The following is a 17,207-nucleotide window of genomic DNA, read 5'->3' as shown; positions in this document are numbered from 1 at the left end:
TGCAGTAGAAGAGGTAGACCAAACGTCTGCAGTCTGAAAAAAGAAGACTGTTTGTTTTTTTAACCTCTGCGAGCTACTAAAATAAATTGAAATCTAAATAAACTGATTTTTTTAAACTGCAAAGTGATTTTTTAATATTTTTATAACTTTGTTATAAATAATTAACGAATTCAGATCAACTTTCATGTATTATTGTATTAAAATAAAAATAAAAATGGTATGAATTAAAATATATATATATATATATATATATATATATATATATATATATATATATATATATATATATATATATATTTGATAAAAACCAACAACTTTGGTTGCAAAGTTATAACTAAACATTATAATTAGTGATCAAAGAATTTGATACATAAATGGATGGAAATAAACTTCGATTTTTTCAATTAAATCCATTAAAAACGTACCATAAATATTTTCTCGAGAAATTGACGATACTGTAATTAATAATGTTTTACAAAATTTGGCAAAAAAATATAAGAATATATTATGATTTTTTTTTTCATATTTATATAAACAACTTCAACGACTATTATTGTAATAAATTTTTATTTATAAATTTGTCAAAAATATCATGTTTGTATCGTAAAACGTTTTTTTTTAAAGTTTTTTTTTATTTTATTTTTTTCAAATTGTTTATCATTAATAAAGTTGGAAAAAATATAAATTAAAAAATAAAATAAAATAAAGATATATATGTTTTTTTTTATACTAGAAGATGTCTGAAGATATTAGAAGACTGTGATCCACATCTGTGCCAAGAAGAGGGCGCACATACATCTTTAGGTCTGCAGTCTTGAAAAAAACAAACAATCTGCGAAGACTAATGTCTGCGCGTGGTCTGCACGGCGCAGCCAGAAGAGACCACACAGATCTGCAGACAAAAACCGAAACACTACCTTACTCTCTAAATCTACTATTATATTTCCTTTCTGCCTCCTAACTATTACATTTCCTTTCCACTTATCTAAATCATATTCTTTCAACATGTTTAATCTTTCAACCTTACATGCCTCGATGTATGTATACCCTTAACCCGAAAAACCCACATGAACTCGACACGAGACACGACACATTAATTAAACAAATTGGATTAGGATCAAACTCTCTCAACCCGTTTATTGTTTTGACACGACACGACACGACACGTTTGCCAGATCTGGTTGAAGTTCAATGGTCAACAAGATCAATCTTAGCTCGATATCGCTAACAAAAAATCAAATTGAGCTCACCTCAAACTCAAAGGTGTTAGATTAAATTCAAATTCAAATACACAAATTTAAAAGGGCGGAAATGGAAATATTTAAACTAAAAGGTTAGTTTATGTAACTAACCCTACTTTTTGATTCAGAAACGAGAACCTAAATGGGGTACAGAATGAGCTGGACCTCATCTACCTTCTTCTGTAGCTGGCAATGGCGTTGTAATCATATGGGTCCACTCGAAAATTTGACCCGAATATCCTCTCTCCTCAATCGGACCCACATTCGGAGGCTACATACTCACCTACGGAACCTCTCCAATAATCAATCAAATTCTTTTTGCGTCAGATCCCTCTTTCTTGATTTTGAACCCATTTGGTTCGAATTTTGGTTTGTCCTATTAGGTTTCCCGATTTTGATTGGCGGGAAATCTATTCTTACTTGTAGGCGATTTTTTTTTTCTTTCAATTTTGAGGAGAGAATTTGAGTAGCAGATCAGAGAATTAAAGTGGTTTTTGTTGAATAAAGAGATGGGTGTTTCGGATAATTCGACAGGGCTGCTACTGGCGGTGTTATCTAGCGGATTTATCGGAACAAGTTTCATATTGAAGAAGAAAGGTCTTAAGCGTGCTGCTGCTTCCACTGGTTTTAGTGCAGGTATGTGGTTATTGGGATCCTGTAAAATTGAATTCATAGTCGTTAGAGCTTCATATAGTGATTTGATAATTTGGCATTGCTTTTAGGGTTCGGATTATATTTGAGTATTTGTTTACTTTGGTCAGTTTGCAATCTGAATATCTGATAAGGTTAGTGTTGTAGAGGCTCTTCGAAGGTATGAATTTGAGATGGAGTTTGCATAAATCTGTGGACTAATTGTTTGTAACCCAAATGTAGGTTCTTTTTTCCATTTCTCTTGTGTGTTTTTCGATATGTTATTCACAATTGATTATGTGGTATTAACGATTTAGAATAAGATAACAGTTGTAATATATGGTGAATCCAGATACCGAATAATCTGAATCAAATAATCATGATTTAGGAGATAGGAGATAACAATGGTGTTTGGATTTGGATTTGCTTTTGCTTCCTGAAACTGTAATAATCACTTAAAACTTTTGATGATGTTAAGTGTTTGACAAGGTTTTATTATTTAAGGAACTTTATATAAAGGTACTTTACTAACAATTACAACGATTTCTTTAAACTCTTTATGTTTAAATTCTTTCCAAGTTGCTATCACTATATTTATTTAATAACTCCAACTTTAATCTTTCTAAACATTTTAAAACAATTACTTTTTACATTTCACATGAAAAACGAACTCCATGTTTCCAAGTTTCAACTACAAGCTTGTAACCACACAAAATCATTGTGAGCAACAATTTTCCACATTTTCTAATTTATGCAACTTTTCATTCTCCACAATATTTTAGGACATGGAGGCTACAGTTACCTACAAGAACCACTATGGTGGGCTGGAATGATTACAAGTAAGTTTTCAATAAACAAAAGAACATGATCTATTTCATAATATGGAATATATTTGATTGAATTTGGTTTTTGAAATTTGAATATTTGATTGAATTTGGGTTTTGAATAACACATAGTGATTGTTGGAGAGGCTGCAAATTTTGTTGCTTATGCTTATGCTCCAGCTGTTCTTGTAACTCCTCTTGGTGCATTGAGTATAATTGTTAGGTAATAATTTAAATAAATGAAAATATGTTGGTATTTCTTATAAAGTCTTGAAATATAATGTGTTTTAAATTTTAATCTGAAACAGTGCGGTTTTGGCACACTTTTTGTTGAAAGAAAGGTTGAAGAGATTGGGTGTTCTTGGATGTGTTTCATGCATTGTGGGGTCCATTGTAATTGTCATTCATGCACCCTCTGAACACACTCCAAATTCTGTTCAAGAAATATGGAATCTAGCAATTGAACCAGGTTTTTTTTTCCTTTTTTTTTTTTTTTTATATATAAGTTTTCCCATATGATTAATCATGTTTATAAAGTATTGAGAAAATAATAAACAAGGGTCGTTTCCTTGACTTTGTGTGTTAAGTCGTTCTTTCTGTATTAAGTCATAAACACACAGAGACACATGAACAACAAATTAGTAATTTATTTTTTTATTTTTATTTACAGCATTCTTGATATATGTAGCAGCTACATTGTCATTAGTAGCAGCTCTTGTGATGCATTTTGAGCCACGTCATGGGCAAACAAATATATTGATATATTTGGGGATATGTTCTTTAATGGGTTCACTAACGGTATTATTATTTATTTATATTTATATTTATATTTCCTCACAAAAAAAAAAAAGAAAACATTTTTTTTCTTTAAGGCAAAATAAAGAAAAAGCACAACCTACTTTATTGATATAGATATAGGTATAGCTATTGAGCTATTATTACAATAAGAGTTCAGTGGCTAAATCAAGTGTCCTTTTTTAGATTTTGACTAAAGTACCCCTGTGTCATTTTGTAGGTTGTTAGTATAAAGGCTATTGGTATTGCAGTAAAGCTTACTCTAGAGGGAATCAGTCAGATTTCATATCCTCAAACTTGGGTGTTTGTTACTGTTGCTGTGTTATGTGTGATTACACAGTTGAATTATCTTAACAAGGTAATGTTCATGTTCTTTTTTATTATTTTTCAAATAGTCAAATCTGTATAAAAGGGTATTATCGTAATTTAGAAACCTTTGAAGTTGCAAAGTGACGTGGGGCCACCTATGTTTGCAGGCTTTGGATACATTCAATACAGCAATTGTTTCACCAATATATTATGTGATGTTCACTTCACTAACAATCATAGCAAGTGTAATAATGTTCAAGGTATCTCTTAATTAAACTGTTATTTTTTTTAATAGATTCAGCCCCTGAAGTAAAATTATTATAATCATTAAAAAAAAAAAAAACAAAAAACAAATGCAGGATTGGAAAGATCAGAAGGCTAGTGACATAGTATCTGAGATATGTGGATTCATAACTGTTCTTTCGGGGACAATTATTCTCCATTCAACAAGAGAACAAGAACCATCTTCACCACCAGGTATGTTCCATTCATCTTAAGCTTTTGGATTATTTTCTCATTAACAAAGGGTATTTTAGTCATTTGACAAAATCCAAGATTTTCCCACTAAAACCACTTTTGATTTTAGCAGAAGGGTATTTTAGTCATTTGACAAAAATCCAAGATTTTCCCACTAAAACCACTTTTGATTTTAGCAGAAGGGTATTTTAGTCATTTGACAAAAATCCAAGATTTTCCCACTAAAACCACTTTTGATTTTAGCAGAAGGGTATTTTAGTCATTTGACAAAAATCCAAGATTTTCCCACTAAAACCGCTTTTGATTTTAGCAGAAGGGTATTTTAGTCATTTGACAAAAATCCAAGATTTTCCCACTAAAACCACTTTTGATTTTAGCAGAAGGGTATTTTAGTCATTTGACAAAAATCCAAGATTTTCCCACTAAAACCGCTTTTGATTTTAGCAGAAGGGTATTTTAGTCATTTGACAAAGATTCACTTGGCCGAAAACTATGTGTCAAGTGACATATTGCAATTATCGAGGTTTTGGATTCGCGTAATGGTGTCTCTAGTAATCAATCATCATATCTCTTAAAAAGATTGATTGATATTGGATAAAGGGTACTTTAGTCATTGGACAAAAAAAAGTAAAAAATCTACTTTTGAAAACCACCTACGAAGTTAAAAACTTCAAACTTAGCATACGGGCATATTAGGGTATTTTAGACATTTGACAAAGATCCACATTCAAGTTGTACTGTGTTTGACATGTGTTGGACTGAGGTTGAGACTGATATAAATGATTTTGATTTTTGTAGGAAATGTAACATGGTATGATCAAAATCCTATAAAATCGGTTGAGGAGGATGAACATTTAATCACAGTTCATAATTCAGATTATTTCGATTAGAAATCTCATTTCAAGATTTTAATTCATAATTTCTTGGAGATGCATTGAAATTGCAATTGGGGTTGGATCAATGCAAACGTTGCAAGGGTTTTATTGGCCAAAAAAGGTTTTTAAAGATTGCATCATATTTGATACAAAGTCTCCAACAAATTATCATTCGATTGGCTCTAATTGTTTAAATTCTCATCAAGATTTGTACATATATATTCTTTTTTGTTTTTCTATTTGTTCTTATGATTTTACTTTGGTGTGTTTGTTTTTTTAGTTTGTAAAGAACAATTATTCATCTTTTAATACACATTAGTTTATACTTTATACGATAGATGGTGAAAGATATTCAAAAATAGAAATTATGAATGGTGAAAATGAACTCTAATAGTCACTATGCTAACATGTACTAAATTACATTACTACCCTTGAGGTGGATTTAAATAAAATTGAAAATTCAGTTATTTTCTAAAGCATGTTGGTATTGCGAGCAATGGATATTAAGGGGGTGTTTGGCTTAGCTTTTTAGAAGTCAAAAGTGATTTTCCAAATAGTTTCAAAAAATCAGGTTTTCATGATTTTTCCAAAAAGTTGATTTTTCTTCTATCCAAAATCCAAAAGTTGTTTTTAAAAGGTTTTTGCTAAATATCTTTTAGCTTTGATTTTTTCCTAAAAGGATTTTTGGCATATGAAAAGCTAAGCCAAACACCCCCTAAGTATGTTGGTATTACAACCAATGGATTATAAGCATGTTGTAATTATAAGTAAAAATGTATAATTATTTTGCATGTCCAAGGTCTAAGCATGTATGAAGAGATAAAATTACATAAGTTGTCTTGTCTTTGTGGTAGGTAGAAAATACTATTGGAAGTCTTTGAAATTTTTTTAACATCGGTTGGTCATTCTTAGGATTAAAACACATATAATTTGTTATTTTTTTTGCTAACCACAAGGATACATTGTGTGCATTTTAAAAATATAATAATGACCAACCATGTTATTCAAAATGGTTCATTCGTATGGGTTTTAAACCCAAAAATAATCAATCATATTAAACTAAAAAAAAAAAACTTGAAGTGATATTTTCTGTCTACCACAATTACCATTTGTGTAATTGTCTAACAAGAATGTATCTCTATTTTGTTATTATAAGTTAAAAAGTGTATATAAAAATCCAAATATTACAAAATAACTTAATAGATTATTATATCATTCAACAAAGTAGTTTTTTTAGAACTGACAAATATATTACAAAAGACCACCGCCTAGCAAGTAGCTAGACAGGGCAAGAAGAAAAACATGTAAAAACGATTACATCATAGTTTTTTGATTTCTATAGACATCTAAGTGGGCATACGCACCACTCAACCCATTGATAATGAGAGTATGATCTCCTATGCTTTATCCATGTGTACATTAGGTATTTGCATTGTCCGCTATCTTAGTTGGATCGACACAAATGTTTTTAAAAACCAAGTCAAATCTTGATTTCCATATCAGCCAGATAGCACCATAGCATACACTTATAAAAGATGAGTTCTCCAATGTTGTCAAATTGTGGGGTAGGAATGTCACACCATTTAAAGATCCACTCCCATACTATTACCGCTTGTGGACATCGAATCAGAATATGCCCGACATCATATTCCATATACCTGAGCATCAGAGTTAGGTGGCTTTATCCAGTTCCATGTCTGTTGAGACATTTGTATCCGCTCATTAACTTTGCAAGATTTATGTCTCTAAAGTTGGTACAAATTTGGAAATTTGTTTTTGAGAGGCTCATTACCACACCATGTATCATTCCAAAATAGAGGGTCATCTCTTTCACATACTTGTTTTTTGAATGTCTTGAAACTTAATTCTAACCTTTTGTAATTCAGTTTTCGCCCCAACCACATTGTTCCATACCCCATAAATGGATATTTTAGTCAATGAATCAGAAGGTTTGTTACTTAAATTGTGGATGCCCATTATTACCCTTGAGGTTGAGCTTCAAGTCTTGTATGAGATATAGGTAAATTTAGAAGTAGCTTAGGAATATATTGTATTTACCGTTAAAAAAAACAACAAAAATCCACCACCATTTAACGATCAATGAGAAATTGAAGGCTCGGAGTGAACCCAATCCCAATCCTCCTTTTTCCTTTGTGCTAAAATCTTTTCCCAAACAACCCAACTTATTTTTGGCTTATTGTCGCTTCGGCCCACAAAAATTGTCTTTTAATTTTTTCCATTGTATTGATAACTCCCACCAAAGTAGCTAGGTTTTATATTTGCACTTTAAATGCACGCTTTGATTGGTTAGAATAACAATAAATGATTTGGAGACAAATGTCAAGAACTTCACTATTTTCTTCACCGAAGTTAATGTTTATGGTCAAAAGTTGTATTAAATTATAATTCTACAACCAAACATTTTGGTTCAAAAACCATTTATTTTCAAATCTCACCGAAGATCTTACTACTATCTTTAATGAGACATCGAAATACTACTACCACGTTTATAGATCCGAAGTTCATAATTTGTGCATTCAATCGTTATGGATGCTACACTTAATTTACAAAAGTACAAAAAAAAAAAAAAAATATCATTTTAGTAACTAAGGCACAAATTGTTTAACATCACATAACCGCAACGATTAAATGGTATTGAATCGGTATCGATGTATTATATATGTTTTATATATTTGAAAATACATGTTTTTATCAGATCTTTAATCATTGGCGGATTATAAAATATTATTGGGTTTGTATTATCGTAAAGGTTTATCTTTTATACATTTTCGTCACAAATCCCACAAAACAAGTTGATAGATTCCGTTCAAGTTTTGGCAAAAAATAGTTTTTATTTCATTTCTTTGAGCAGAAAAATATCCATTTTCTTGTATTTTGTATACTGAAAGTTACATATATTAATTTAATCCCTATGTACGGCTTCTTGTAAAGAAAGAAGGTAACCTCTCAATTCTCATTAGTTCATTATTTTCTTAGTGCGTATATAAATTAACTCAAATTGGTATATACAATTTACATAAAATAGTTTAGCGGTTAGACATTATCTTAGTTTTGAATGGTTTTGGAATGGAAAAGGAGTTAATATTTCATTGTTTTCAGTTATATATAAAGAAAAATTACATATTTTGTATTCATTCTCACTTTAGATGTATTTGATGCATTACATCTAACTGATAAATTAACTTATTTTTCAAGTTTTTTAAAGTTGTCATGTTTGTCAATGAATTTGAAAGATTTAAGAAGCTTTTACAAATAAAAAAATTTGAATTTGTTTGAGGATTCAAATTTAAAGCTTTTAGTTTGTAATAAAAAAACTCTTAAATAAGTAGTTTATGAGAGAACTTTTACATCCACCTTTTCTGTTAATACAATTTTATATTTTTAAAACCTTCAAATCTATTTTTACAAACACTTCTGCACAAATAAATCTCTTGTTACCAACCATTTTAGGAAAAATACCTAAATGTAAAAATACGAAGTTAAGAACATATTTTGTATTGATTATACTTTAGGCATTGTATTTTCTTTGGGTCCACATTACATAATCGACCATACTTTATTTAACAATAAAATTTAAAGTACATTGTTATATAGCAGAAAATAACTTAAATTACCTTAGAATATTGACATAAATTATAGTATAATTCTACATAAGAAAAACAAATTGGCAAATTGCCCAAAATGCTAATATATATGGTCCCTAATTTGGCGGATTGCTATGGCCAAATAGGGTTTAATACTTCACGACTTTTTAAGGTTTCATAGAATTATACACTATTGTACTCTATGCAATAAAAAAGTTAAACATTTTTATGATCCGACCATTTATGCATGTGAAAAAGGATCAAGATTACATGGATTTTTCAAGATTTCATTAAATGTTAGGCAGTTGAGAAGTGTATTACTTCATTTATTAACTCCCTTCTACCCTCAAACTTCATATCCAGTATTCACAATTCTTTCTCTCTCTGCTCTCTCTCTCTCTCTCCTTCCAAAGTGGGTTCATGGCTCGAAGAACCATGGGTGTGGGCATGGGTCTGGTCACAGCCATTTTGATTGTGGGTGCAGCCATTGGTGGAGCCAATGGAGATGCCATGGTCAGTGGCTCAGTCTTCTGTGACCAATGCAAAGATGGCCAAGTTTCCCTTTTTATGGATTACCCTCTCACTGGTCAGTTTTTACAATGACTAAAAATGTTTTTGCATATTGTATTTTAGTTGTTTTTTCTGATTTAATTGATCAAAAACAAATTCTATCTAAAGGAGTAAAAGTAGCAATGGCTTGCCCGGGGCAGGGCGGGCAGCTCAAGGTGATTAGCGAAGAAACCACAAATTTTCTAGGGAGTTACGTAATGCGGTTTGATGGGGAACCGGATATGAGTGGCTGCCGGGCACAGGTTTCCGGCGACGGGCAAGGGTGTCGGGCAGTTGCCGGTCCTGCCCAGAGCTTGAATCTCGTGTTTCAAATGTTTGACACTTCGATTTATACCGTTGGTCATTTGATTTCCCAACCTGCCCAGCCAATGCCCAACTGCCCGCGGTCATCTTCCCCCGTGCCCACGCCGGTAACGCCAACATTGCCTCCTCCGGCCAAGTCTCCGCCTGTTCTTCAACCACCGCCACTACCACGGTTGCCGCCCATGCCGCCAGTTCCGTTCTTGGAAGCTTCAGCTTGTCCATACCGGTAAGTGTGATCATCAACCATTCAAACTTCTATCCATGCAGTATTGACTTGTACTTTGTGCATATGAAATTCCTGCTATTATTCTCCGTTGACTGTACTTTATGAATCTGAAAACTGAAATGCACCATGCTACATTCACTTGTACATTATGCATATAAAAGTATCATGATATACTAACTTGTGTACATCTTAGAAAAAAAATTATAGGAAAAAAAACTATACTAATCAAATTTTTGAAGAAAAATTATATAGCGATCACTGTGACCTTGCTAAACTAACACAAATTCTCATTATCCTACATGACAATTCGTATGTATTTCCTAAAATAATATCTAATTTTTTGAAATTGTTTCTTACATGAGAAGAGAAGTTATTTCATGTCTTGAAGGTTAATAATGTCTTTTCACCATCTTTTTTTTGTAGCATGTGGACAATGCCGGAGCACGAGTGTTATTGGAGGGTGTTAGCCCCGGACCTAAAAGTGTCATTTGTATTCGGACCACTGGCAGCAAGGAAATACGGGAATGATATTACACTGCGTGGAAGCATGACTGGTCGTGGGGACCCATACAAAACCCTTTTAAGAGAAGCTACAACTGCACTTTTAAACTCCTACAATAGTATTCAATTCCCCTATCATCCACTCGATGTTGTTCAACACTTAAATATGGCATTGATTGGAGGATCCACACGACAAGTTCTTATCACTGCCCTTCAGTTCCTTAGGGCAAATTCGGGTCGACCCGGAAATGTTACGTGCAAGTTCACAACTTGCAAGTAAAATGGTTGTTTTCGTGTCAAAACTTCTCCTTATGTTTAAACGAGTATATTTTGACTGATTTATATTCGGATATTATTTTTATAATATATGATATATGTGAGGTATCACTATAATCCTAATGTTGTTGTATTCTATAGTGTAAGTAATCCAGTATTATTCTTTATTTCAATTAAAGATGTTGTTGATCGTTGCTATATAGTTTCTATATATGTAGGCTAAATAAACTTGTAATGATCTATGTAGATATTAGTTCAAATTATTTCGTACTTACTCATAAGAAATTAACCACCTCATAAAAGTTCTTAGGCTTATATTTCTTACGAATAATAATTATGTGTAACAAATAAGTTGTTACTATTAGTAAAAATATATGACGACTATGATGATATTATAAACAAGACATATGGTTATTATATAATATACTACTTTGGGTAAAAAATGTAATCCGTATATGGTTTGGCATGAGCATATGTTGGTACAAGATGCGGTTTTTGGTAGCGACATAATGCGATGTTGGGTTATATGGTACAAGTGTTTAATACGTTGCAAGACGTTTTTCAATTATACGGTACAACTATTTAATGCGTTGTAAGACTTTTTCGTCTCCTAAAAACGGCAAATTAAGTAGGATTGGCCTGCAAATTTATTTAATATTTTTTTTTTGACATTTAGCTGTTTGTAATTATGGATGAATTCTGTAATTTTAGCTTTATAAATCCATCCAAGATCCAAATAAGCTATTAATGAACTCTGTTTTCGACTCACTACCGAGTTGACTAAGCCATGACCCCACCCATGCTCTTCCTAGTTCTTCTAGCATCGCTCTCGTTATCTACTTGCCATGCTCATAAAGAAGCCACGATTCGCGAACTCAGAATCGCATTTAACCAAAACCGACTCAACTCAAGGCAACTCGTCGAGTTCTATCTTGGTGAGATCAAGAAACTCAACCCGATTCTTAAAGGGGTCCTTGAAGTGAACCCCGATGCCCTATATGAAGCAGATAGAGCCGACCGAGAGAGGGCAACTAACGTGCCTCGGTCCCTGGTCGGCTTGCATGGCATTCCTGTCCTTCTCAAGGACAGTATTGCCACAAAAGATAAACTTAACACAACAAGTGGTTCGTTTGCACTGCTCAGGTCCATCGTGCCCCGAGATGCAGGGATTGTTTCAAAGTTGCGGAAATCTGGAGCGATTATATTGGGGAAGGCTACCTTGAGCGAGTGGTCTAATTTTAGATCTCTAAGTGCACCTAGTGGTTGGAGCCCGAGAGGTGGACAAGGAAAGGTCAGTATTAAAAATTATAGTGTCTAGAGTTTTAGTTCAAACTTGCAACTTACATGAATTGCTCAACTAAATAATCAAGACGCTCTTACAACACGTTATGGTATTTGGTAAGTTGCAAAAAGTAGCAACTTACTTTACCACTCGATATCACTATAAGTAACTATTTGACATTATTGCAACATAGTTACACTTTTTACTCGTAAATCAACATATATTCTTTTTTTATCTATACCGATCGTGTTAATATGAAAAACAAAATAAATAAATCGTGCTTTATTAATTACCTATAATAGCAATGTACTTAACTTTATTTATCCATAACTACAACCTACTTATATTTTTTTTACCCGTTATAGCAAATATACTTTATTATTTTTTACGAAAAAATAGAATTATGTAATCTAACATCTTTAAGCATTTTACGTATTTATATCATATATACCTATCCTTTGTTACATATTATGTGGTTATTGGTAAAGTAATGAAAAACCATTTTCATTATGGATAATGAAATGTAAATATGTTGCTATTATGAGTAAAAGATAATTACATTGTTTATATCGGTAGCGAAAGTTCATTCATTTCTATTTTCTGCAATATATCGTATTGTTTATGAACAAAACGAACATCTTCTAAATTTTTTTAATGCATCTTTGTAGAATCCTTACGTTCTATCTGCAACTCCATGTGGCTCGAGTAGCGGACCAGCAATATCAGTATCGGCTAATATGGCGGCAGTGTCAATAGGAACCGAGACAGACGGGTCTATCTTATGTCCCGCTAGCTTCAATTCAGTGGTTGGTATCAAACCTACTGTCGGTCTCACTAGCCGAGCCGGGGTCATCCCGGTTTCTCCGTCACTAGACACCATCGGGTAAACTTTTTTTCACAATCATTTTACGCAATGGTTTCCATGTCACTATTCACTTATTATTATTATTATTATTATTATTATTATTATTATTATTATGTTTTTTGGTCGTTTATCAGGCCGATATGTAGGACCGTGTCGGATGCGGTTTATGTTCTTGAGACCATCGTGGGATTCGACTACAATGATCGCGACGCTACTAAAAAAGCGTCGCAATATATCCCGTATGGTGGATACACTCAGTTCCTAAAGGCTGATGGGCTCAAGGGGAAGCGAATCGGTGTTGTTAGAAACCCGTTTTTCGTGTTCTCTAATGGATCAAACTTACATCAAGTATTTGAAAATCATTTGCAAACACTAAGGTATCTTTTCTTAATAAAGTGGATTATATATACCGTGCAAATTAAAAAAAAAAAAGATAAATACAAAACAAGAACATAAGGTTTCATTTGTTACATATTCCGAGAGACATAACATAATAGTTTATAATGTATTTGACGTGCATTCAAATAAAATCGTAATTGCTGTCAATATTAAAACAATCATCGTGAATGTATTTTTAATTCTCAAACATTATAACATGACTTTCTTTTACAAACTTGTTAGGCACGAAGGAGCGATCTTGATTGATAATTTGGAGATTACTGGCATCGACACCATATCTAACGCCACCGCTAGTGGTGAAGCAGCAGTTGCAATAGCCGAATTTAAGATCGCAATAAACGCTTACTTGAAATCACTTGTAGCGTCTTCTGTTCGCTCGTTAACGGATATAATCGCATTCAATAACAAATTTTCCGATTTGGTAACAACCCGATTCATAAAAACTTTAAACACCATTTGTTATCCATTAGTTTTTTTGGTTCAAAAATTTATGCTTGATTGCAGGAAAAGATTAAGAATTTTGGGCAAGATATATTTTTGGCAGCCGAAGGGACAAATGGGATCGGAGATTTGGAGAAGGCAGCAATTGCAAACATGGCGAGGCTTACGAGAGAGGGGTACGAGAAGATGATGGTGGAGAACCGCCTAGACGCGGTGGTGAGTCCACGTGCTGATATTTCTCCGGTGTTGGCTATAGGTGGTTTTCCGGCGATCAGTGTTCCGGCTGCGTATGACAACAAGGGTGTTCCTGTAGGTATTTGTTTCAGTGGATTGAAAGGGTCTGAACCTACATTGATTGAAATCAGTTATGGATTCGAACAAGCAACAAATGTCAGAAAAATTCCGACGTTTTTGCCTTGATCAAGAATCTTTGTCGATACTTGTATGGATCTCGAAATTAGTTTACTTGTTTGCATTTAGAACATGGAAAGAAATCTTGAGCTTTAATGACAAACGAAAAGGGTATTTCAGCCATTAATTTGTGAGGGGATTAGTAGTGCGTTCTTGTTTAGATGGATTTTCCTTTTTGTTGTAGTTGTCCTTGCTTTTATTTTTCGAAGAGGCCGATAAAAGATGAGTTAATAGAAAATATTATTTCTCAATCGTACTTTTGTACTTTGATTGTATAATAGAGGTGTTAAACTTAAAGAAAACTTGATTGGGTGGTTGCAACACCTAACCATGTCAATTTCTTCTTTGAAATGCTTTTTAGCTGGCTACTTGCTAGTTTTTACAATACTTCAGATGTTTAATAGAATAAATTTATGACATCTGATGAAAGGTCACAAAGAAAGGCAAATAAAATAAGAAATTGAGTTATTTGAGTTGAACAAAATCAAATTTTTATTACTACTTCATTGTTTATATGTCATTATAGCATGTTTGTCGATCAAATCTTATTGGTTTTTAATCATGCACATGACATACGATGTCATCGATATTTATATAAAGATTATAACCGTACGAGATTCATATATTAAAACTGTAGGAGAACAATGTTTGAAAAAAAAGATTCTTTTAGTTGGTTATTATGAATATAATTAGGGGAGTTGGTAACCAAACAACAAACCACGATTTTCTTTTGAAGTTTTGAATGTTGAAGTTTAGCGACAGGTTTTGGTTGACCTACTTTAATCATGTATTTGACTTTGAAGCAAAGGGTGCATTTTCGGGAATATAATTCGTTACACAGGAATAATTTGTTGATTCCGTTGTCTTTAGTAAATGATGACGTGCAAAAAAGAAACTTACATCGTTATTTGTAATAAGTTTGATTGGTTAATTTTTATCAATAAAATGACATGACACAATTGTTATCGTAAAACTGAAGGACCCATTTCAATTCGATTTATTTTAAATAAATTTGATTGGTTTGTTGTAATTTACGAATGACATTTTCACACAATGCTCTAAAACTTAAGGGGTTAAGTATCATAAACTTAAAAATACAAAGGATCAATTACAAATGGGTCCCACGTTGCTTCCATGACTCACTTCTAGATTTCTTTATTGTAGCTGAACCACTATCCCCAAACCCCACCCTCCCACCCCACACCACCCCACCCCAACCAACCCCCTAGCTGGACCACTATAAAACCTAAAAAGAGAACTAATGGAGTAGATCCAAAAAGCACACGCATACAAACAAATACAATGGTCGACTCCATGGTCACCTTTTTCCTCATCTTCCTCTTAGCCATCGGAACCCAAGGTCAAACCTCAGACGATGTGAGTTGGGCCAAACGTGTAGACACAGGTTCACAAGTAGTCACAACCATGCAATTCTACTTCCATGATACTTTAAGTGGAAGCAACCCAAGTGCAATCCAAGTGGCTCAACCGCAGTCAGGCAGCAACTCACTTGGAGGGTTTGGTAACCTAATGATGGTGGATGACCCGTTGACCGAAGGACCCGACAAGAACTCCAAGCTCATTGGACATGCCCGTGGGATGTATGGTCAAGCTGCCCGAAATGAGCTTGGGCTGATTATGGTTTTAAATTATGGTTTTACTGATGGGATATATAAAGATAGTACGTTCAGTCTTTTGAGTTTAAACCCTGCTATGCAGACAGTTCGTGAGATGACGATTGTTGGTGGTACTGGACTTTTTCGACTAGCGCGTGGGTATGCTTTGGCTCAAACGTACTCGATTAATTCTAGTGGTGATGCTGTTGTAGGGTACAATGTCACGATTTCTACTTATATTTAAGTTGTAACATTTTTGTTAATGTTTGTTTTTAGCGTCCAATGTATTTGAGATGTATGTTGTTCATTTACATTATCAAATATTTAATAAATCGGTAATATATTAGAAAGTAGAATGGTGCCCACTTAAATCTTTTGTATGCGAAAATTTTAAGATGGGTATTGCTTTTGCTTTGTTGGAAATGTTTGGGATATCGTTAACTATTTGATTTTAAGAAAAGAAAATATTAAGAACGACCATACTATTATTTAAAGACTGTTTATAGATAATAATTACATGTTGTACACAATTTTCTTCTAATGGAACTTTTAATTGTTATTTTTTGTTTTAAACAGACTTATATGATGATGCAAATAACAAAAACTTTAAGTCGGCCACTACGATTGTACGATTGTCTTGAACCAAAATCTGAAGTCCTCCATGATTATTATTATCAATGATTTCTCATATTATCAATATTTGAGCCTGCGTTTTGCCGCGAGTTTTTATGTGTTTTTTTGTTGCGTATTAATAAAGAATATGAGGAAAAATCTATTAACCTTAAATGAAGTATTTGCAGAAACACAAAAGTAATTTACACAAAAGTTGTGTAACTTAATTCTTAAAGAAGTAAAATTATAGAACATTAAAAACTAGATAGCTATGAGGCTTACATAGAAACGAAACCGCAAAAAGTAACTAACCCACTAACATCTACTTGAGAACATAAAGGAAACCAACAAATTACTTGAAAGACAAAGTCAAATGACTAAAACAAATGACTAAAACTAGGAAAGAAACAAAAGGGCATAAAAGTAAAAAAGGATAGAAATGTGCAAAGAGACCAATGCACGTGACTAAAACCAGGTGTTGTACTTTAACATTCCCTCTCAACACCTGCTTCAGTCATATTCCAATTTTCTCACAGAATTCAATAATCTTCTTGCTTGGCAATCCTTTCGTGAGAAAGTCTGCAACTTGGTTTGAGGTTTTAATGTAGTCAATATCCCCATTTAGAACCTTCTCTCTAATGAAGTGATAGTGAACTTCTACATGTTTTGTCCTGGCATGGAATGTAGGATTCTTGGCCAGCTGAATTGAGGAAAGGTTGTCACAAAACATTGGAATGCTGTATTCAACCTTTTGAGTTAAATCTTTCAAAAGTTGTACAAGCCACACACTTTCTTGGGCAACCATTGCTGCAACTTTTTACTCTGCTTCAGTTGTAGATAGAGACACTGTGGCTGTCTCTTACTACACCACGCCACTGCACTGGACCCCAACATGAAAACAAACCCAGTTGTGGAACGACTTGTGTTTAAATCGCCTGCATAATAATCA

At 33.1% G+C, this 17,207-nt stretch overlaps 4 protein-coding genes across 5 annotated transcripts; all 4 read left to right on the top strand.

Moving 5' to 3' along the window:
• The first annotated feature begins 1,422 nt into the window (after positions 1–1,422).
• LOC145011199 (magnesium transporter, putative (DUF803)) lies at positions 1,423–5,481 on the top strand. Of its 2 annotated transcripts, XM_078969860.1 has the most exons (10): positions 1,746–1,877; positions 1,964–2,110; positions 2,654–2,710; positions 2,828–2,918; positions 3,004–3,164; positions 3,366–3,493; positions 3,711–3,848; positions 3,967–4,059; positions 4,159–4,276; positions 5,075–5,481. In XM_078969860.1, exons 3-10 carry the CDS (start codon positions 2,701–2,703, stop codon positions 5,164–5,166), a joined length of 831 nt encoding a protein of 276 aa, XP_078825986.1. In that variant the 5' UTR covers positions 1,746–1,877; positions 1,964–2,110; positions 2,654–2,700; the 3' UTR covers positions 5,167–5,481. The 2 variants fall into 2 exon arrangements, with proteins under 2 accessions (XP_078825985.1, XP_078825986.1); XM_078969859.1 differs by lacking the exon at positions 1,964–2,110 and having other exon boundaries at positions 1,423–1,877.
• Positions 5,482–9,105: 3,624 nt separating this feature from the next.
• Positions 9,106–10,755, top strand: LOC145008285 (Pollen Ole e 1 allergen and extensin family protein). The gene is made up of 3 exons (XM_078966909.1): positions 9,106–9,342; positions 9,435–9,855; positions 10,279–10,755. Exons 1-3 carry the CDS (start codon positions 9,177–9,179, stop codon positions 10,634–10,636), a joined length of 945 nt encoding a protein of 314 aa, XP_078823035.1. The 5' UTR covers positions 9,106–9,176; the 3' UTR covers positions 10,637–10,755.
• Positions 10,756–11,419: 664 nt separating this feature from the next.
• Positions 11,420–14,308, top strand: LOC145010337 (putative amidase At4g34880). Its single transcript, XM_078968893.1, has 5 exons — positions 11,420–11,923; positions 12,583–12,797; positions 12,914–13,156; positions 13,401–13,599; positions 13,683–14,308. The coding sequence occupies exons 1-5, from the start codon at positions 11,420–11,422 to the stop codon at positions 14,037–14,039; spliced, it is 1,518 nt and encodes a 505-aa protein (XP_078825019.1). The 3' UTR covers positions 14,040–14,308.
• Positions 14,309–15,311: 1,003 nt separating this feature from the next.
• On the top strand, positions 15,312–15,929 carry LOC145011899 (dirigent protein 23-like). Its single transcript, XM_078970651.1, has one exon. The coding sequence runs from the start codon at positions 15,333–15,335 to the stop codon at positions 15,888–15,890; it is 558 nt and encodes a 185-aa protein (XP_078826777.1). The 5' UTR covers positions 15,312–15,332; the 3' UTR covers positions 15,891–15,929.
• The last annotated feature ends 1,278 nt before the right edge of the window (positions 15,930–17,207 follow it).

This window comes from Lactuca saligna, chromosome 8, assembly GCF_052625555.1.
Source record: "Lactuca saligna cultivar CGN05327 chromosome 8, ASM5262555v1, whole genome shotgun sequence".
NCBI lineage: Eukaryota > Viridiplantae > Streptophyta > Magnoliopsida > Asterales > Asteraceae > Lactuca > Lactuca saligna.
Note: the sequence above shows the minus strand (reverse complement) of the source record. Positions and strands in the feature narration are given on the sequence as shown.